At 30.8% G+C, this 23,528-nt stretch overlaps 2 protein-coding genes across 28 annotated transcripts in view; both read right to left on the bottom strand.

The window, feature by feature from the left end:
* Window positions 1-13,790, bottom strand: part of LOC126882967 (polyubiquitin-C) — a 33,260-nt gene extending 19,470 nt beyond the window's left edge. For 8 of the 27 annotated variants that reach the window (XM_050648054.1, XM_050648055.1, XM_050648061.1 and 5 more), the window contains exons 1-2: window positions 13,638-13,782; window positions 2,613-2,721 (exon numbers count right to left, since the gene is read on the bottom strand). In XM_050648054.1, the coding sequence (XP_050504011.1) occupies window positions 2,613-2,689 (77 nt within the window). In that variant the 5' untranslated portion in view covers window positions 2,690-2,721; window positions 13,638-13,782. Of the gene's footprint in view, window positions 1-2,612; window positions 2,722-13,637 lie in introns of all 27 variants that reach the window. The other 19 variants (XM_050648064.1, XM_050648067.1, XM_050648072.1 and 16 more) reach the window with 9 other exon arrangements.
* Window positions 2,613-23,528, bottom strand: part of LOC114327929 (3'-5' ssDNA/RNA exonuclease TatD) — a 70,337-nt gene continuing 49,421 nt past the window's right edge. Inside the window, exons 7-8 of the mRNA XM_050648083.1 lie at window positions 19,954-20,031; window positions 2,613-2,721 (exon numbers count right to left, since the gene is read on the bottom strand). The gene's annotated coding sequence lies outside the window, so the exon portion shown is untranslated. The remainder of the gene's footprint in view (window positions 2,722-19,953; window positions 20,032-23,528) is intronic.

Genomic DNA, 23,528 nt, shown 5'->3' with positions numbered 1-23,528 from the left:
CCCTCGGCAATAATGGTATCTTTCATTTCTGCGTTTAAATATTTCAAAAAGGTTTATTAGTTTTCTCAGAATTCGAAAAAAATGAATACATTCAAAACAAATTGAAAAATTTGATGCAGCAAAATTTTGCATTTTGCTCCGTTTCCCTTAAAACTAATGGACAATAATTATTGGTACCTAATACAAACAATCATATTATAAAAAATAATCCGTGATTTTTTTTGTAAAAGCAATAATTATACTTCAATTATAAAACTTATGATTTATTTTTTCATGGAGTTCTTTATAGTGACACTTAGAATTGCGGAGTATCATTGCCTTCTTGCACTTGCATATGTTTGTAAATCAGTTTTTGTTGCAGCTGCAGCTGCATTTAACAAAACCTTGTCCGGATCCAACAGAATCTCTCGAAGCTGCAAACCCTTAACGATATTTTAGAGCCCTAGTGTACAGTTGAGTCCGCGAGTCTTTACCCGTGCGTCATCATTTTTAAAGCATACGAAATAAGTCGGAAATATATTTCACGCAACAACAACTGACAGAAAGTGGCTACTGTTCCGATTACGGGTTTTATTATAAAATTTGACGTTATCAAATATATAGAATGTCAAATGTAAGTTTTGCTTCAAAATTTTTGTACAGAATTACAGCTACATTTGAAGTAGCTTAATAAATTCTTTTATTATTATTGATTAATAAATAAATAAACAATTTATAAAAAAATTCAATAACATATTTTATTTTTGTTATTTTATTCACTTTGAAGGAAATCTTAACACAATCATTTCTTTACTGTGTGAATGACGTTAGCTTTGTATGTTTTAAATATTAATTGCCTAAATATAATTATTTACCTTAAAATTTCAAAGCCCAATATAAAATTAGTTGTTAAAACAACTGTTTGTGTAATATAAAGAAACTTCAAAACGCAAAAATACGACAAAAACCGCAAAAAATTCAACTGACTGACAGCCACAAAAGTAAACAAAGCAGAAACGTCAAACAAATTGTGGTTAAAATATGAAAACATACCGAATCGTCTTTTTTTGTACCTATCTCTTTTCAATGCACTGAGTCTAGATGGTTCATAAAAATAACATGTGTTTTTACTTAATAACAAACAGCAGCTTGTTTGTCATGAGTTTCATGAGTGGAAGAGAATGATGCTAGATAAAAAGTATGTGTTTTATCTCGCCAGGTATTAATGACGCACGGGTAAAGACTCGCGGACTCTATATCTGCTATCTCTCAAAAATTATGATGACAAATGCCGAATTCTGATCTGAAAAAAAGATGTTCCAAAAACAGATGCAAGTGCAAGAACGCAATAATACTTCGCAATTATTCTACGTGTGACCAAAGCACTCCATGGAAAAATAAATAATAATTTTTATAACTGAGGTATAATAATTATTGCTTTTATGAAGAAACACTGATTATTTTTTATAATATGATTGTTTATATTACCAATTGTCCATTCGTTTTAACGACAAATTATTATCATTTTAACAAAAATGAATATTTCCAGTTACATTATGTAGAGTAGAGTATTTTATTCAAGTTAAATATGTTTATTTTGGCTTTGTTTGTATACTATAATGTTTAATACTAAGCCGTACTAGTTTATCCTGCAGTGTTCTCCATATTAATATCAAAATAAAATAGTAAAGCCTAGGTTAAACTAGTTTATCCTATCGCGTTTAGAACAAACTAGTTTGGCCTAGGCCAAACCAGTTTATCCTATCGCGTTCAGGACAAACTGGTTTGGCCTGGGAGAAACTAGTTTATCCTAACGCGTTCAGGACAAACTAGTTTATCCTAGGCCAAACTAGTTTATTCTGAAATCGGGTCTAGCCGCTGAAAAGATGGACTGATTTCGTGAGCGGCACGCACTCTTAAGGCCGCGTCCCACCATCAAATAATTTGAGCAAACTGTAAGTGACAGTTAGTGACGTCACATCCTGAGTGTTCATTGTGGATAATAATGAAAAATTTTAATTTTAAATAAAGTACAAACAAGTTAGACAACTCAATACAAAAAATTTGATCCAACTAGACTGATAGTGAGAGCACATATTTTTAGAATTTCAAAAAAACTGCAATTGTGACGTCACTTTGACGTACTTCCGGAGTTTGCTCAAACTGTTTGATCAAATTCTTTGATGGTGAGACGCGGCCTTTAAACGTTCCTCTCCCGATGTCACCACTTTTCCCACGTTTACAGCGCTCAACAAAACCGAATTTAAGTACTGCCTAACGAAATTCAGCGGAAGTGCGAAACACAAATAATGACGGTGTAAACAGTTCTTAGAAGGTCTGGCTTCAAACGACCCGTCGATGCTTGCATTTGCGTTAACGATGAGTGATCACGCGACCTTGGATTCCATCTTTTAAGCGATTTAAGTATCTATGTATTCAGTGATTATAATGATTTATATACTATACAATAAAATCTAATAATCTAGAAAAGAGGAAAGTGATGTTAATAATATACTGTTACTATGTAACGAGTAGATACATTTTAAACACCTTTAACAACTATAATCGTTGTTTACATGCACTATGTCTTATTTAAATTTAGTATAGATTCTACAATGCGGTTAGGTACTTACCCATAATTGTTTGCTTGAATAGCAACTATGGCACAAAAAAGGGCTCCCAATAAAAGGAGAAACTTGGAGACACCCATAGTTTCTGACTTTTTGTACTCTATTATAATTTCTAAAACAAATACATACATTCAAAATAAATCTTATAGATATAATTTCTGGAATTTAGATTTGTGTATAGAAAGTTTTTAAACCTCTCGCCTATTATCTAATAGTTAAGAGGTGAATAAACAATAAATTCAAGCATCTGGAAATATATAAACTAAACAGATAAACTGCTCGTCAAAAGTTAGGGATATAGAAAATTCTGCTGAATTTTTATAGTAGATTTTTTCGTGGACAGATTAACGGATTCCGCTATTTTTTTTATTATTTTAGACTTTTCTTTAGTATTTACACAGTTATGCAAAGGTTTACTCAAACTTTTCCACTTATACCAGGTGGAAGAAAAGAAATGTTTTTCTTATGTTAAGTTTGAGACACCCTGTAGGGAGGACGAGGTACAAATGGGAGTATATATCGAAATCGTATTGTAGTCTTATGGTTTGTGAACATTTTGTTTTTTGAATGTCCCTGATATCTTTAGAAATAAAAAAAATAGACGGTTTTGTAATTTAACATGTGTTTTAACCGAAACAAAAGTTTGAGACACCTTGTAGGGAGAAAAAGGCACAAAGGTGAGTATACCTCGATATTTTGTTGTAGTCTCATATTTTGTGAATATTTTAATTTTTTAATTTCTCTGATATAGCTTTAATAACAAAGAAAGTAGACGATATTACTCTTTAATATGTGTTTTAACTGACGACATGCGTCACATCACACATGTGAAACATAGAAAAACACATTAAAGAGTAATACCGTCTAGTTTCTTTGCTATTAAAAATATCAGAGAAATTAAAAAAATAAAACATTCAAAAAATATGAGACTACAACATAATATCGGGGTATACTCACCTTTGTGCCTTTTTCTCCCTACAAGGTGTCTCAAACTTTTGTTTCGGTTAAAACACATGTTAAATTACAAAACCGTCTATTTTTTTTTGTTTCTAAAGATATCAGGGACATTCAAACAACAGCATGTTCACAAAACATAAGACTACAATATTATTCAGATGTATACTCACATTTGTACCTCGTTCTCCCTACAGGGTGTCTCAAACTTAACACAAGAAAAACATATTTTTTTTCTTCCACCCGGTATAAGTACAAAAAATAAGTTTGAGTAAACCTTTGCACAACTGTGTAAATACTAAAGAAAAGGCTAAAATAAAAAAAATAGAGGAATCCGTCTGTTTGCGAAAAAATCAACTATGAAAATCAGCAGAATTTTCTATATCCCTAACTTTTGACGAGCAACGAGCAGTTTATATTGAAGAATTACAGCACAATAAAAAATCGCCAGTGATTGAGTACTACAAAATGTAAAATAGTGCGTAAACGACTTATTATAATTGAATCGTTTATTTTAGAACGGGGTCAAGTGACAAATCTTGACAAAATGAGTGCAAAAAATTATTTTTTTTTCTTCAACAAATTAACAAGATACATTTTTAAAAAATACAACACTTTTTGACAAATACTCCAGGTTGTTACGTAGAATTTTTATTTTATATAAAGTGATTGTTTGTTGAATGTAAACAGTGTGTAAACTTGATTTTCTCAAAAGTAGATACTTGTGACTTGACCCCTTTCTGAAATAAACGATTCAATTATGATTCACTTGGAAAACGAATCCACTTTATAGCACTTACTTTAATATCTGTGACAATTCAGAGAGACAAAAACAAAGCAATTTTTAATAAAGTAGATTTTCTCTGCGTCAGAATGTTTAGTAAGTAGGTACAGTCACAATCACTGAATAGTTTACACCTTTATTTTTATATTGTAATATTATAAAATCGCAGTGTCGATGTCGTACGGATTTAGTAAATATCAAATTGCTTGTCAAAAATTTTAGTGCGTATTGAAAAATAAAATAGGAAGTTATTAAAAGCATCCAAAATGCCGTTTATATTACGCGCAAAACAGAAATAATTGCCAAACTCAATAATTTTAACTCAATTTTATTTAAAAAAAAATGCCTTTCTATACTTTCCGTTTTGTTAAATTTTGTAAAATAGATTTATTTTATTTTGATTTTTTAATTTTAATCAACCTATTCTGGGTCCGCCACTGGTAACGTCACTTTGACGTAAAAGGTGCGTTTAAACGAGGTAAAAATTCAAAAAATTAGCCACTGGATATTAAATGGTGTAAACTATTCAGTGATTGTGACTGTACATAGGTATACCCTATTCCACGAACATACGCCTGTTTTGGATTACTTCGACAACGAATATTTTACTGTGCAAAATAAGAAGAACGAAAGTAAATTGCAAATTACATTGTTGTTTATTGGAATAATTATTAGCGCCATTTACTTTCGTACTTCTTAGGTTGCCCAGTAAAATATTCGTTGTCGAAGTAATCCAAAACAGGCGTATGTTCGTGGAATGGCCCATTACCTACTTCATGATAATAGGTTTATTTAAAAATGTACGTAAATTTCATTTAGGCTTATTTATCAATATACTAACAAAAATACAGGTCATAAATTAAAGTACATATTCTAGGACCAAAAATAGTTCGAATGAACCTAACTTACCTTAGTACAAATATGCACATAAAAAAGTTACAGCCCTTTGAAGTTACAAAATGAAAATCGATTTTCTCGAATATATCGAAAACTGTTAGAGAATTTTTATTGAAAATTTACAAGTGGCATTCTTTTGGCAGAAACATCTTAAAGAAAAATTATAGTAAAATTTGTGCACCCCCTAAAAATTTTATGGGGTTTTGTTCCCTTAAACCACTCAAACTTTTGTGTACGTGCCAATTAAGTTATTATTGTGGTACCATTAGTTAAATTCAATATTTTCAAAACTTTTTTGCCTCTTAGTATTTTTTCGATAAGGCAGTTTTTATCGAGATTCGGCTTCTTTTTTAATATGTTTACATAAAAAATTTATTAGGGTGTTGTGCCTTTAAACCCCCCACATGTTTGTGTACGTTCCAATTAAACTATTACTGCGGTACCATTAGTTAAACACAGTGTTTTTAATACTTTTTTGGCTCTTTATATTTTTTCGATAAGGCACCTTTTATCGAGATGTGGCTCCTTTATTTAGGTATATTTAGAATATGGTTCTAAATGTACCTAAAAATGTAAATCATAAATAAATTTTCATATTATTACCAAGTCTCCATAATCGTACTTAACCATATACAAATAATATGTGATAGACACATATTCAAAATATCTCGATAAAAACTGACTTTTCGAAAACGCACTAAGAGGCAAAAAAGTTTTTAAAACATTGTGTTTAACTAATGGTATTACAATAATAATTAAATTGGAACGTACACAAAAGTTTGGTGGGGGAGGGGGGGTTTAAAGGAACAAAACCCCCATACAATTTTTAAGGGGTGTCCAAATTTCACTATAATTTTTTCTTAAGATACTACTGCCATAAGATTGCCACATGTCCATTTTCAATAAAAAATCTCTAATATTTTTCGGATATATTGGAAAAAATCGATTTTCATTTTGTAACTTCAAAGGGCTGTATTTTTTATGTGCACATTTGTACTAAGGTAAGTTAGGTTCAATCGAATTATTTTTGGTCCCAGAATATGTGATTATATTTATGACCTGTATTTTTGTTACACCCTGTATATCTCGATGCACTGCCTACAACTGGTGCTGAAATTACTAAAGAATCGGGATGTCCACCTACTTTCGGTCAACAACAATAGTTACATTGGCAAATTGTTTAAATTAAATACTATTTTCAGTATACGAGGACTACTCTAAAAATTAGTAGGGGAACGAAAATTATAAAGTTTATGATAGTTTTTGTTGGTTTTTAAATTGTATTATTTATGTTTCTAATTTTTTGCGAATATCGAATCAAAAGGGCCGTAATCTTTGCAATAAAAAATCTTTGCTGATAATGGCTCGTTTTGTGATTTAATAAATTTTGTGATTAATTTTAGAGAGATTTAGGGGAGGGAAGGGTAAAGCGAAATAGCTCGTTTTCAAATTCTTCCGCAAACGAAGTCATCACTGTTTACAATCCAATCGAGGTTTAGAAGTAGTAGGTACGCGCTTATCGACCATTTTGTACCGGTCGTTTGTCGATATTAGGTGCGTTCGTGGGTACAGTTGACAAATTGTCGCCGACAATTTCTAACCTCACTTAATATAAATAATGAGGTTAATAGATAAATATACAAGGTATATTTACTTTTAATTAATATTAATAACTAATTATTAAATTATAATATTAAAATATACCTTGTATATTTATCTATTAACAATATTAATTATATCATTTTAAAGTGCGCATGCGTTTTGCTGCTAATTTGTCGCCGACTAGTCGTCGACAGGCTCCCGCGAACGCACCTAATAGGTGCGTTCGCGGGTACAGTTGACAAATTGTCGCCGACAATTTCTAACCTCACTTAATATAAATAATGAGGTTAATAGATAAATATACAAGGTATATTTACTTTTAATTAATATTAATAACTAATTATTAAGTTATACTAGGTAAATATATCTTGTATATTTATCTATTAATGATATAAATAATATCGTTAATAGATAAATATACAAGGTATATTTACCTAGTATAATTTAATAATTAGTTATTAATATTAATTAAAAGTAAATATACCTTGTATATTTATCTATTAACGGTATTATTTATATTAAGTGAGGTTAGAAATTGTCGGCGACAATTTGTCAACTGTACCCGCGAACGCACCTATTAGGTGCGTTCGCGGGAGCCTGTCGACGACTAGTCGGCGACAAATTAGCAGCAAAACGCATGCGCACTTTAAAATGATATAATTAATATTGTTAATAGATAAATATACAAGGTATATTTTAATATTATAATTTAATAATTAGTTATTAATATTAATTAAAAGTAAATAAACCTTGTTTATTTATCTATTAACGATATTATTTATATTAAATGAGGTTATAAATTGTCGGCGACAATTTGTCAACTGTACCCGCGAACGCACCTATTATTGAAAATTCCACACCTGTAATTTTGAACCAATCAAAATACGTTATTTTGACAGATCACCATGGCAACGGAGGTATTTCCCACATAACAATGATGTTCGCATCATGTTCTAAGCATATACTACCAACATTCGTCGGAGTATATTCTTTTTAGTATATGTGTAGTACAAGCATAGCATCTACCTTAAAAAACATTCTAAATTTCATGTTCTTTGTATATACTTCAGAGTATATTCTCGTACCGAATATACTAAGTATATTCGTGTACGTAGGATCTCGGAATATTCGTAAAAGTTTATTCTTAGAATATACCTTTATCGAATATTCTTAACACATACTTATAAGTACATTCTTAACACATACTTATAAGTAGATACTTTTAAAACATCTTAAAAATAATTTGTATGTATAGGAAGTATAATATTAGCCTTATAGATTATCAACTTCGTTATTTTTTAGAATACATAATTAATAAAATTTATGTATGTAGGTAGTATTGGACGAATTTCATTTCAAAATTGTTGTAGGGTAAAAAAGTTTAAACATTAATTGTATTAACGTTTACATAGATACTATTAAAAATTCGTTTTCATAATTGAAATGACTTTACCATTTCGAGTTTATCATGAATCATTAGTATTTTTACATCCTTGGAATTTGAATTTAGGTACATTCAATTCAATAGGCCATTTCGCAGAACCAAAACGTGCCAAACTGCACAACCAAAGGCTTTGGCGTTGCCAACCGTCGAGTAAGCTTTTTCCGTCAACTTACCTTAAAAATTCCCACTTTTATAAAAAAAAACTTCCCTCCTGTTTACAAAATCTGAGAAGATATGTTGAATTATTTTCAAATATTTTGATTTTTTCTTAATATTTTACAATTTGGACTGGAAGAATAATTCCCTTTTGAGTTAACTTTTTCCGTTTATCACCTTTTATGTTGAAAATTCCCGCAAAAAGGGAAATTTCTCTCCGTTTGGCAACACCGATTTTGTTATTCCACAATACATTCTTAACCCCCCCCCTCCCCCCATCATATTCTGACCATTTCTATTCAATGGATCAGGGATAGGAAAAAACCGTAAATATGAAAAATAAAACAGGCATTATTTCATTATTTGTATCATCTACTATGGATCTATGCAGTATGCAGTGTTGAGGATGAAGGCGAATGATGTAGTAGTAGGACTAGGACTAATTATAATATATAATCTGTTTATTTTGTTTGCGGTGCTTCAAAATACATATACAGTTGGTAAAATGAAAGAATACCCATGAACGAACATATAAAACACGCTGTATTTTTCTGTCACCGTGTCACAAAGAAAATTGTCCAGTGCAAGTACATGTCACAATAATTATTACATGTACTTGCGCTGGCCAATTTTTTGTGTGACACGGTGACAGGAAAATACAGCGTGTTTTATATGTTCGTTCATGGGTATTCTTTCATTTTTCCTACTGTAATCTATTTTGATAACTCAATATTACTTAAATAGGTAAGTACATATAAGTATTATATAAATTTTAGTTACTTATTATGCATAGTTTAGTTTAGCTAAATATTATATAATAATTTATATAAATAACTAAAATTTATAAATATGTACTTACTTTTTAAGTAAAATTTGTAGAATGTAGGTACTAACTACATTCTCATTTGCAATTAAAATATGTAAATAGATATTTGGTAGAACCAGTAGAACCTAAGATGAGATTAGGTGATGCTGAAAACATACTTCTAAGCAATATAGCACTTGATAGCACTTTCTTAGAATATTCTTAAAAATATAATATTCTTCCCATACAAAGATGTGCGGTAGTACGTTCTTAGTATATAAATAGAAGGTTTATAGCACTTCCTTGGAATATTCTAAAAAGTACCTTCTTGGTATAAACTAAAAAGATGTGCGGTAGTATGTTCTAAGTATACACATAGAAGGTTTATAGCACGTCCTTGGAATGTTCTAAAAAGAACATTCTTGGTATATACTGAAACGAAGTGCGGTAGTACATTCTAAGTATATACATAGAACGTTTAAGTACTGTAATGTAGTATATACTCAGTATCTGCTCTGCACATTCGCAATGGTAATTACGCACATTCTCAGTATATACTTTTTCTGAAAAGTATGTTCTATGAATCTACTAAGAACATGAAATTGTTATGTGGGTTTATCGGAAATTTTTTGCTCGTGGGGTACCCAACAGCGAATTATAGTGGAAATTTTTTGACGTTTACAATAACAGAACATTTTTGACAGACTGGTTTTTATTTGTTTACATAATTTAGTTTTGATTCATTTTCTATCACTTGTAGTTACGCAAAACTTATGTAAAATTGAAGAATATACTATTTTCTATCTTGAAATGGTATTCCCATGCAACTACAATGAGTAGAAATTACGAATTTGAAAGCCTAAATAATTGCTGACAAAGCTATGGCGCGCTATTATTCTGTTCATGCAGCTTTGGATTTTCAAATGCAAATTTGGTGTGGAATTTTCTTACCGAATACCACGCGAAGTCAAATTAACATCCGGAAATTTTTTTTTGATCATGAATATTTTTAGAAAATTTCCCTCGTCTGCGACTCGGGAAATTTTCAAAATATTCATGATCTCAAAAAAATTTCCGGAAATAATTTGACCTCTAGTGGTATTACTAGTGAAAATATCACTGTTTATACATTCTTGGGCGACTGTTTGTAAAATCTGTAGGTGTGTGTAATTGATAATTCTTTTACCTTATTTTTGAAAAAACATATTTTTGAAAGCAACACACAAAAGCAATCATACTTAACATTCTTTTATATAAAATATAGATTGTTAGGATAGGGTTAAAAATTTTTACTGGACAAGTTTGCTTTTAAATCCATTTGGGGCAATGTGAAATGTTAATAGGTGGGGCAAAGTGAAATATCGTTTCACTTTGTCCCACATGTAATTATACTTGATTGCCACCATTAAAAAGGAATATCTGTATAATTCCAGGTGAAAAATGCGAAATTATAAACGAAAAACGACCTAACAACAATAGTCTGTGAAGTCAATGACATCTGGAATCAGATATTTGCGAACGAGCTTCTTTTGTCAAAATCAAGCTGCTATGCAACACGGAATATCTGTTGCTATGTTAAATCGGAGGATTAAATCCGAAAAAAAATTTAGGAAGAAGCGCCAAGTAAGAAGCTAGGCCGATTTCAAATCGTACTCTAGACTAGACTATTTCACTTTACCCGACCATGCGGGGCAAAGTGAAAAAAGACAATGCCTGACAAACCCTCGCATTACAAAAATTTACTGTTTCCATTTAATTTATATTTCGACATAATGATCTTAAACATTACTGTAATAAGATATGTTTTTTACAAAATTCCATTTCCAAAATTGTAAAATTTATTTAATTTCAAAGTTTAGCTATTCCACTTTACCCTACTCTCCCCTACTTCATTGGCTCTAGACCATATTTGTGAAAAAATGGATACGTACTTCATTTCATAGAATTAAAAATTAGTTGAAAATTGAAAAAACGTCCAAGATTAGTGTAGAATTATAATATTATAATAATATAATAATAATAGTCTAGAATCATTAATAAACAAGGGAAAATATATACCAGATTAGTGTATAATTCGTAGTTAAAAGCTTTGAGTATTTAGGGAAAAAATTATACACAGAGAAAACAGAACAAGCCAGAATTTAAAAAAATAATAAAGACGAGCTTTTTGGTTCTCGCTAACTCAGATTGCTTTCAAAAATCGTACACCAGAAATCTAAGACAAAAATTTATAAAACCATCATGAAACCAATAGTTATCGATGTGAGACATGAACGGTGACAGGAAAAAAAAAGATAATTCGATACGTCAAAAAATGGGAAACTATCATAATAATGTAAGTTTATAGGTTTCTATTGGTAATTTCCCACCTCTACTAGTTTCACCTATTTTTATTTCACAACGTATTATGTTTTCCGTCTTTTCCATTATGTTGCCGGTTATTATAGCGACCTCATCACTGTATACTGTATACATAATGTAATGTAGGTACTTGATAATAATTATATCTGACATTACAAACAATGTAACTGATTATTTCAAAAACCATAGGTATACAAAGAAGAGTGAGGCGTGTATATATACAGTGAGGACGTTTGAGTTGGAATAAATTCATTATCTCGAGAATGGGCGAATTTGGAGAAAAATCCTGGGACAGGTAGATTTTTATTTTTAAATTACGACTTTTTGGGCGTACATATCATAGTAGTGACGTTATCCATCTTAGCGTGATGACGTAATCTATGATTTTTTTAAATGAGTGTAGGGGTCATGTGATAGCTCATTTGAAAGGTTATTTAATTCTCTATTCAGTAATATAAACACTAGCATAATTAGTAAATAGATGGTTTTGCTTGTTTTCGACTCAGAGGGTTGCATAATCGCTGGACAGCTGTTTCCACCATTTCATGCTAGCGCTGTTGAGGAAGCCTAAAATGGTGGAAACAGCTGCCCAGCGATTATGCAACCCTCTGAATCGAAAACAAGCAAAACCATCTATTTACTTTTCTATCTTTCTCAGATTTGAGTACTAGAAAGTTCCTCTTCTGTCCTTTTCCTAGACGAATGAAAACGGAATGTGATTGCAAGGAGTCCTTTTTGTTTTCTATATTCGTTGTCTGCGGTCTTATAAATTGTAAAAGTCGCAGATTAAGGATGTACCAGAAAGAACTTTCAACACGAAGAGTCTCAGATTTAAATAACTATTTACCATTCTTATGGCGAATTCTGCATTTGAGACTCTTCAATTTGTGACTCTTCAATGTGTTTCTAGCATAATTATTTATACAGGGTGTACAATTTTTTTTTTATTAAATTAATTTATGCAAAAAGAAGAATGTAAGCAATTTATTTAATTCAAAATACATTTTACTTCTGTCAAAAAAAAACAGATACCTAATAATGTTTATTTCAGAAATAAACATTGCTTTTCGCTCAAATTTTATGTTCAAACTACTAAGAGACAGGTGGTTGGCAGGTTTAACATTGAATTTAAGCGAAAAACAATATTTATTTGTCAAATAATCATTTCTTTCTGTTTTCTGACAGCACTAAAATGTATTTTGAAATAAATGAATTACATATATTCTTCTTTTCGTCTCCATTAATTTAATTAAAAAAAATTTTGGACACACTGTATAAATAATTACATTAACGTTTATATTACTGGATAGAGAATTACATAACCTTTTAAATGAGGTATCACACGACCCCTACTCTCATTTAAAAAAATCATCGATTACTTCATCACGCCCCGGTGGATAACGTCACTAGTATGATATATACGCTAAAAAGTCATAATTCAAAAATAAAAATCGACCTGTCTCAGGATTTTTCTCCAAATTCGCCCATTCTCGAGATAATGAATTTATTCCAACTCAAACGTCCTCACTGTATATTATAAAATGAAATCAATTAAACCGAGAGTAACAGAACACATCAAGAATAAAAACAAATCATCCTATGCAGATTGTATCATATCACTGAAACTAATACAAACAGCAAAACGGGTCTAAAAATAAATCCACAGAAACTAAATAAAAATTTAAAATAAGTCTATACAAAATCGAAGTTTACAACGCAAAAAAAATAAAATTGGTGATATGATATAGAGATGAGACAGTTCCCATCAAATACAATAAAGAAGGATAACAGAAGTAATATACTATAAGAGAATTAAGAATAAGCATATAGGATAGATATAGTATTAGATTTTACTTAGTTTGGGACAGTTTGGGGTAGATACGAAAAGCACGAGTCGCAAAAATAACCAAATATTAATCAACCAAGTGCGACTAAGTTTACCTACTTACACTTTTATATATAAAGCTTAAGTGTACGTTAACAAAATAATGATAAAATACTAATAAATATTTGAATAATACTTACGTTCCACTAAAAGGCGAATTACAATAATCACTTTTTTGCGTAGAATTCAAAGTATTTAAGTGTTTTTAGGGTTACCTATATGGTAAACAAGAAGAATCGACAAATCACAAGCTTAGGGATTATCCAATTGTTTTATAAAACTACAATAACAGCTGATAACCTAAACGTCCTAAATTTAGAAGAACAGGTCTAAAGTTGGGGTCAAATAGAACGATTTTGCATTTTGGGGTCAAGCAGACATGCTTTTGATTAAATAATTATTGTCTTGTTTATGTTAGTCAGAATTTTACTTACAAGCAATTATAAACTATATTTTTATTAATTGGCAATTATTTAGTAAGATATCTATATGTAATTCTGCACATACATTCTGCGGATTATCACTGGCACCATTAAGTCTACCGCTACTTACTAGCTATCTATCTTAAGATATATCCTTCTTCCTTCCAACAGATCTTCGAAGCTAACATGCCCTTGGGAGGGAATATAAAAAAATTAGGTGAGCGGGAGATAGCCCTAAAATGACCAGGTACTGACCACGGAGGGCCGAATAAGGGCTAATTTTATTCATACTTTATATTTTCGAGGGTGCTGAAAACGAAAATGAGGTTTATTTTGAATTTTATGTGGGGGAACATTGTCAGAATCGCAATTTTAACCTAAAAATTAAAAAAATAAAAATCACGTTTTTTGCGTTTACCTCGCTACAACTCTGTTCAATTTTAATATTTTTTTCTGAAATTTTTACAGTATATAGCTCTAACATTTCTGAAGACAACGGTACTTGTTTTAAGCTTTAATTCTTATTCTGATAAAGGTTATGAATTTTTCAAATGGAAAGGTACGGATTTGTGCATTGCAAAGTTGAGTGACGAAATTTAAAATTTAGCCTTTTAATCACGTTTATGTTAAAGTAGAGAGTACAAAGAAATTTTCTGGAAAATTTTTGATCAAAATGTTTTATAGAAAAAAAAAGTGAAATCACGTTTTTGCGTTTAACTCGCTACAACTCTGGTCGATTTTAATATTTTTATCTAAGGTTTGTACACTATATGTTGCTCACTTTTTTGAAGACAACGGTATCTGCTTTAAGATTTTAGTCTTATTCTAGTAAAAGTTATGAACTTTTTAAAGTACAAGGTACAGATTCTTGAATTGCAAAGTTTAATCGCAAAAGTTAAGAGGCAAAATTTAAAATTTATCTTATTAATTACGTTTATGTTAAAACATAGAGTACAAAGAAGTTTTCTGTAAAGTTTTAGTTACAAATGTTTAATAGAACAAAAATTGCGCCACTTTTAATATAGACGTTATACGTCCCCAAAATAGCGCTTATTTTTCGACATACTGACCAAGGGAGGTGAATGGCTAATTTTGGTCTTATTTTATGTTTTCGATGGTGCTGACAATGAAAAAGAGATTTATTTTGAATTTTTGTGACGGAACATTGTCAAAATCGCAATTTTAACCTAAAAATGAAAAAAAAAAGTGAAAAGTGAAAACACGGTAAAAAACATAATCTAAGACCAAAATTAGCCATTCTCCACCCATGGTCAGTACCTCAAAAAATAAGCGTTATATTGAGCATTTCTAATGTCGACATTAAAAGTTGCACCATTTTTTTTCTATAAAACATTTTGATCTAAAACTTTCCAGAAAACTTCTTTGTACTCTTTATTTTAACATAAACGTAATTAAAAAGCTAAATTTTAAACTTCGTCACACAACTTTTGAAATTAAACTTTGCAAGGCACAAATTCGCACCTTTTCCTTTGAAAAATTCATAACCTTTATTAGGATAAGAATAACAGCTTGAAACAGGTACCGTTATCTTCAGAAATATTAGAGCTATATACTGTAAAAATTTCAGAAAAAAATATTAAAACGGAACAGAGTTGTAGCGACGTAAACGCAAAAAAACGTGATTTCATTTTTTTTATTTTTAGGTTAAAATTGCGATTTTGACAATGTTCCCCCACATAAAATTCAAAATAAACCTCATTTTCGTTTTCAGCACCCTCGAAAATATAAAGTATGAATAAACTTAGCCCTTCGGCCCTCCGTGGTCAGTATCTCGAAAACTAAGCGCTTTTTTGAGGGTGTCCCGCTCGTGTAAATCACCTGTACTCCTAATACGCCAGTCAGTTTGAGCAAGAATAGGATATTACCTCAGAATTATATCCTACTGCACGGATTTTAATGAAATTTTGGGCCTGGCCGCTACTTATCTCCTAATTCAAAGCCTACCCTATGCCGATGTGTGCTTTTATCTTGGGTGTGGTTCCCACCCCTTCTTAGGGGTGGAAAAATTTTTGGTTAAAATTACCAGGGAATTCGCTAGAGGACCTAATTCTAAGCAAAAACTGTTCAATAATTTTTTTTTTAAAACTCAATACTTTTTGAGATATTCGTGATTGAAAATTGCCCATTTTCATTGAAACAAAATACCTTTTCGAACGGTTTTTTGCGAATACCTTAAAAACTATGGATCTAACTAAAAAAGCTATATTAAACATTTTTGTAGGCTATAAAAAAACAAAGAGACACTTGCCTTCATAAATCTTCTAGTTGTAATACAAAAAGAGATATGGTAGGCGAAAATAGTTTGTTTTTGGTACATTCTCAAATTGGTGTATTCAACTTGAAATTACAGAGGAACGGTCGATGCTACCAATACCTTTTGTAGTGCTTGAAAAGACCTTTAAATGAGTTATACTAAAGGTCCAATACATTAAAACTAAGCGAGATATGCTGCAAACAAAATTGATAACTAATGTATTTTAAGAAAAAATGAAAAGTAATTTTAACCCCCATCCACCAAAATGTAAATGTAAAAATCCACCATTTTCCTTCCACAATACCTTTTATTATAGTGTTGTTTCTATGTTCAAAAAGTTGGACGGGTTCAAAATGAATGGTTTTTGAAAAAAAGATCAAATTCTAGAGAGCATTTTTAAATTGTTCTTAAAAATCTTCCTTTTTATCCATGTAACTTGAAAATGATAAGAGATACAGTAATGAAAAATAAAAAGAAAATTTTTATGTGAAAAAGCCCTACATTTTTGTGTGGTATTTTTTTTTTCGTATCTCTTATCTTTTTCGAGTTACATGGAGGAAAAGAAGATTTTTAAGAAAATTTAAAAATGCGCTCTATAAATTAATCTTATTTTTTTCAAAAACCATTCATTTTAATCCAGTCCATCTTTTTGAACATAGAAATAACACTATAATAAAAGGTATTGTAGAAGGAAAACGATGTATTTAAATTCGGATGGATGAGGGGTTAAATATACTTCTCTTTTATTCTTAAAATACATTAGTCATCAACTTTTTTGCAGGATATCTCGCTTAATTTGAATGTAATCGCCATTTATTATTGCTCATTTTAAAAGTCTTTTCAAGCACTACAAAATAAATTAGTATCATTATACACCTAAAATCGACAGTGTCTCTGTTATTTCAAGTTGAATACACCGATTTGAGCATGTAGCAAAAAAACAAACTCTTCTTACCTACCATATCCCTCTTTGTATTTTAACTAGAAGATTTATGAAGGAACGAATCTCTTTGTTTTTTATAACCTACAGAAATATTTTGTATAGTTTTTTTGTTAGATGCATAGTTTTTAAGATATTCGCAAAAATCCGTCAGAAAAGGTGTCATTATTCATTGAAAATGGCCAATTTTCAACCACGAATAACTCAAAAAGTATTGAGTTTTCAAAAAATAATTATAGAACAGTTTTTGCTTAAAATTAGGTTCTCTATATAAATTATAACCAAAACATTTTTCACCCTCGAGAAGGGGTGGGAACCACCCCCAAGATAAAAGCACACATCGGCATAGGGTAGACTTTGTTTCCTAAGCTATTCCCTACTTACTGTGAAAATATCAAGTAAATCGATGTAGTAGGATGGAATTCTGAGCCAAATACCCTCATTGACTGCCCTATAACTTCCAGTGCAAACAACTATCTGGCACAAAGTTAGATGTTATCACTACCTGACAGACGGAATAGTCTCGGAAATCATCTCCACAAGCGCAACCTACCATATATCACCCATAGACCACCTGGCTTACAAGTTATTAAGAAAAACATGGGCATATACAAATAGAGACCGTAAACTACTAAACTACACACCATGGCAAATCTGTGGATTTCCTGTTGGTTATTGTAGGATTGTAGCATTGTAGGATCTGATCGGGCATTCCTCCACTAGATGTTTAACCGTTTGTCTTTCAGCATCGCAATTTAGAGAGGGTATTTCTCTTCATCTGAAAAATGAGTCGGAGCACCTACCAGTTAGTCCATTCTTTCACGGTTTTTGCTCTAAATTTTAAAGAACCGCTTGGATTGACATGAAATTTGGCATACGCATAGCTTACATGTCAAAGAAAAAAAGTGATATTGTGCCGACGTGTGCTTTTGCCCTGGGGGTGACTTTCACCCCCTCTTGGGGGTGAAAAAATATATGTCCAAAACAACTCCGGAAATGGGTAAACTGACTAATTTTAAGTAACTTTTGTTCTATATTCTATAGAGCTTTTTCGCCAAGTCAACACTTTTCGAGTTATTTGCGAGTGAATATGTTCATTTTTCAACAAAATAACCACATTTTTAGACGGTTTTTCGCAAATAACTCAAAAAGTAAGTATTTTGTCGAAAAAACCGTTCTTAGCAAAAATATAGCCTATAAAAAAGTAAAAAAAATGGTGTACGCGTTAGGTCTCTGGATCTCGTAGAACCAGAGTTATAGCCAATGAAATATAGATTCATATTTACCAAATTTCAAATAGAATATTTCGACGTGAAATATTCAAAAAATTAAGCACTTTTTGGGGAAAACCCATTTTAACTTTTTTAAAGTGTTTAAAAAAAGCTTTATTTCTCTTTTTACGAAAAGTTTCTAGCATTAAATTTAAGACCAATTTAAGTTTTTGCAAAAAAAAATCGGGAAGACCACCCCCTAATTAGCAACTTAAATTAAATTAGTCGTTGCCGCTCCATAAATTATTTTACTTATATTGTGTTTATATGATCTGTAAGTTTCATCGATTCAAAGTGTTTATTTTTGAAAAAATTTGGTTTCAAAGTAAAATTTTTAAAAATTTAAATTTTGAAAAATATGCTTTTTTTCAAAATAACTTAAAAATTGTTAGAGATACCAAAAGTCTCGACATACAAAAAAAGTCAGATTTGCTTTTCTGAATATCATGTATTTTTTTGTTTTTCTGTTAGACAAAAATTGATCAAGATTTGGTGTTTCTAAATTTGCATACATTCGTGATCAGTGACTCGTGCAACCCCTTTTAACTACAGCCGTTTCAATAATAAGGACTTTGAACCGATGAAACTTACAGATCATATAAACAATATATACACGAGTCAAGAAACTTGTGAAGTCGTTACGATTAAGTTCATTTAAGATACCAAACCAAGATACAAAACCAAAAGGGACTAACTTTATTTTGAGCGTAACATGTTTAATTTTGATGCTAGAAATTTTTTTTATAAAACAAAAATGAAGCTTTTTTTAAACACTTTAAATAAGTTTAAATGAGTTTTCCCCGAAATGTGCTTCATTTTTGGTTATTTCACGTTAAAGTATTTCACTTGGAATTTGACGAATATGAACCTATATTTCATTAGCTATAACTCTGCTTCTACTAAATAAAAAAAAACGTGATATATTCACTATTTTTTTTAAATTTTTTATAGGCTATATTTTTGCTAAGAATGCTTTTTTGACAAAATACTTACAATTTGAGTTATTTGCGAAAAACCGTCTAAAAGCGTGGTTATTTTGTTGAAAAAATGAACATATTCACTGCCAAATAACTCGAAAAGTATTGACTTAATGAAAAAACTCTATAGAACAAAAGTTACTTTAAATTAGCCAGTTTACCCATTTCCTGACTTTGTTTGGACGAATATTTTTTAACCCCCAAGAGGGGGTGAAAACCACCCCCAGGGCAAAAGCACATATCGGCACAATATCACTTTTTTCTTTGACTTTTTAGCTGTGTGTATGCCAAATTTCATGTCAATCCAAGCGGTTCTTTAAAATTTAAAAGTTTTGCAATATTTTACCGTTAATGAATGGACTAAGTTTGTTCTTATTCTATTTAGTGTCGCCCAGATTCGTTTTGGTTGGTTGAAACCATCTGGCTTGATTGTAATACATGGCATATTCCGGGTGTCATGCGGTGCACTATTCTTCCAGTATTTTTGCAGGATTTAGAGGTCGCTATGTGGCTTAGAGCTTTTTAGCCAGCACGTTAAGGTGGTCTTGATGGTACATAAATAAATACTTACTTACTCCGTTGCGTTACAACCCTTCGTGGGTTTTAGCCGACTCGACAACATGCCTCCACTGTTCTCCTGTGATAAAACCTATAAATAAATACCTATGATAAAATTATTAACGAAGCTCGGATACTTTTAGTAGTATGGTATAACTAGACCCAAACCCAGACATCCAAAGTGAAAGTTTTCCTCTAAATTGTTCTATATGGTCCACATAATGTTCAGAAAAAAGTCACACCATTTTGAGCGTCGGGTTTGGAGGGAGAGGGGGAGAAATTGGTAAATTCGTAATTTTTTACGTTTTTCGTCAATATTTCTAAAACTATGCAGTTTAGCATGAACAAAGTTCTATACAAAAATGTTCTAGATTAAATTTGAAATAAAAAAGGCCCTATGCAAAATCCTTCTAAAATAAACGGTTCCAAAGTTACGGAGGTAGTATAGTATAATTGGTCCAAAAAAAGGCCTACCCCAAACATCCAAAGTAAAAGTTTTCCTCCAACACCAAATTGTTCTATATGGTCCACATATTGGTCAGTAAAAAGTTACACTATTTTGAGCGTCCGGTTTGAGGGGAGGGGGAGATGGGGAAGAAGTCGGTAAATTAGTAGTTTTTTTTACGTTTTTCGTCAATATTTCTAAAACTATGCTTTAGCGTAAACAATGTTCTATACAAAAATGTTCTACATAAAATTTAAAACAAAAAAGGTCCTATACGTAATTGTTATAAAATCAACGGTTCCAGAGTTACGGAGGGTCAAAAGTGGAGGTTTTCGATACTTTTTATATTATTTAAGCAATTTATAATATTATTACTGATGAAAGAAATTTTCTTTAGCAGGATTGTGTTTTGCCAATAAAATTTGCTATTTTAGTGGCCGATGGTATGTTAGTGATAAGCCCTTGAAGAAACGTCAACCTCACCACTCAAAATCATCATCAATTGCCGAAAAAATATAAAAAGTGTCGAAAACCTCCACTTTTCACCCTCCGTAACTCTGGAACCGTTGATTTTATAACAATCATGTATAGGATCTTTTTTGTTTTAAATTTTATGTAGAACATTTTTGTATAGAACATTGTTTATGCTAAAGCATAGTTTTAGAAATATTGACGAAAAACGTAAAAAAAATACTAATTTACCGATTTCTCCCCCCCAAACCGGACGCTCAAAATGGTGTAACTTTTTACTGAACAATATGTGGACCATATAGAACAATTTGGTGTTGGAGGAAAACTTTTACTTTGGATGTTTGGGTTAGGCCTTTTTGTGGACCAATTATACTATACTACCTCCGTAAGTTTGGAACCGTTCATTTTAGAAGGATTATGCATGGGGCCTTTTTTATTTCAAATTTAATGTAGGACCACTGGCGAAGCGTCCATGTAACCATTGTTACCATTGGTAACAGTTAAAATTTGCAAATAAATATTTTATGACAACTATGAAATAATTCCATTTATATTTTAAAAAAATAGAAATATTTGTTAATAGTATCTACCTAATTCAGTAAAATAGCCAACTAGAAGCACGAAAATATCAGCGAGTTTAGTAAAATCGGTTGCACGTTATTATAATACGCCCTTACCAACTATTGTAGATAAAATACATCAAAAAAACTAACTTTGCAACCTAATATACTTCTAAACTCTGACATCATTTACGTTAACGCTCAAAGCATCCTATATAACTTTGATCAAATTTATCAAAATTTAATATGTTTTAATCCTAAAATTTTATTATTGAGTGAAACTCGGACAACACGTGATATTGAAGATAACGAAATAATGATTGAAAATTATAAATGCATAAGATGTGATTCTCAAAGCCGTCATACTGGAGGTGTTGTTCTATATATTAAAAATTGTTACACTTGCGTAAATATTAAGTCATATGTCCTTGAAAGGAATTACTGGTGCAAACTGGTAAAAATACATTTTCCATCTTCAGTCTGGATAGTGGGGTGTCTTTACCATTCTCCCTCTAGTTCAAATGCTCAGTTTTTGGAAGATTTTGAAGATATTTGTGATGACATTGTTTGTAAAGTTGATAAATTTGTGTTGGTTGGTGATTTTAATTTAAACTTTATGTCTAACGATTTTTATGTTAATAAAATGAGAGATCTGTTATCAAATTATGGCATTCAACAAAAAGTTATTACACCAACGCGAATAACTAATAATAGTAAGTCTTTAGTTGATTTAGTCTTAACAAATGAAGATAATTGTATTGCAGAAGTCCATGATATTCCTAAAATAGGTGACCATTCAGTAGTTTCAGTTAATTTTAGCAATTTAAATAACACATCTAATATAATTAGTAAAAAATATAGGAATTTCAGTACTAATACCCTTAATACTGTTAAAACTAATCTAATTTTATATAACTGGGATCTTAATTGTATTGATGTTGACAAAATTTATCATGAGTTATCTATAAACTGTGAGACAGAGATCAATAACTTATGTCCTATTCAAACACACAAATATAATCCTAGGTTGCCATGGTTTGATAATGAGGTTTACTCTAAAATTAAAGTAAGAGATACAGCTTACAAATCTTTTAAATCATGCACAGAACTTCAAAAGCAAGAAATGTATGATGAGTTTAAAACATATAGAAATGATGTAGTCAACACGTTAAAATCAAAGAAATCTGAATATTATTATAATAAAATTGATTGTTTCAAAAATTATCCTAAGGAAATGTGGAAAACTCTAAAAAAATTAATTAACATAAAATCGGTCGATGTGCCCGATCGTGTCCAATTTGAAAGTCAGAATGGTCAGGTTATTTTTCAAAATAAAAATGAAATAGCAAACAAATTTAATTCATATTTTATTGAAAGTATTGTCGATATAGTTGGTAACATCAATAACTTATCCTTACCTTGGCAAAATTTAAACAGCAATATATATTTACCCTTTCACACATTTAAATTGCTTTCTTTACACGAATTAGGGAAAATAGTAAATTCGCTTGATAACAAATGTTCCATACACAATGTCTTGAATGCAAAAGTTTTAAAAGAAGTATTTCAAACGATTGGCCACGTTATTTTACATTTAATTAATACGTCACTCGATACTGGTAAAGTTCCATCGGAACTTAAAACTAGCACAATTATACCTATTCAAAAAATTCACAGTACAATAAAAGCTAACGAATTTAGACCAATCAATACTTTACCTCCAATTGAAAAACTTTTAGAATTGATTGTATACGAGCAACTACTTGAACACGTTACGAACAATGCTATTCTACTTAGTAATCAGTCTGGTTTCAGAAAAAAATACTCATGTGAGACAGCTATTCAATTAACAATAAGTAAATTTAAAAATGATATTGATAATAATAAATATGTTGTAAGTGTATTCTTAGATCTTAAAAGAGCTCTCGAAACTATAGACAGGAATCTTTTATTACAAAAGCTTCAGCAGTATGGTATTGGCGGAAAGGTATATGATTGGTTAAGTGACTATCTTCGAGGTCGTAAACAAAAAGTACGTTACAATAATGAAGTATCATCAGAGATTGAAATTAACACAGGAGTGCCTCAGGGAAGTGTCTTAGGACCTTTACT

This window comes from Diabrotica virgifera, chromosome 4 (genome assembly GCF_917563875.1).
Source record: "Diabrotica virgifera virgifera chromosome 4, PGI_DIABVI_V3a".
NCBI classification, from domain to species: Eukaryota; Metazoa; Arthropoda; class Insecta; order Coleoptera; family Chrysomelidae; genus Diabrotica; species Diabrotica virgifera.
The sequence above is the reverse complement of the archived record's forward strand: the minus strand, read 5'-3'. Positions and strand labels throughout refer to the sequence as shown.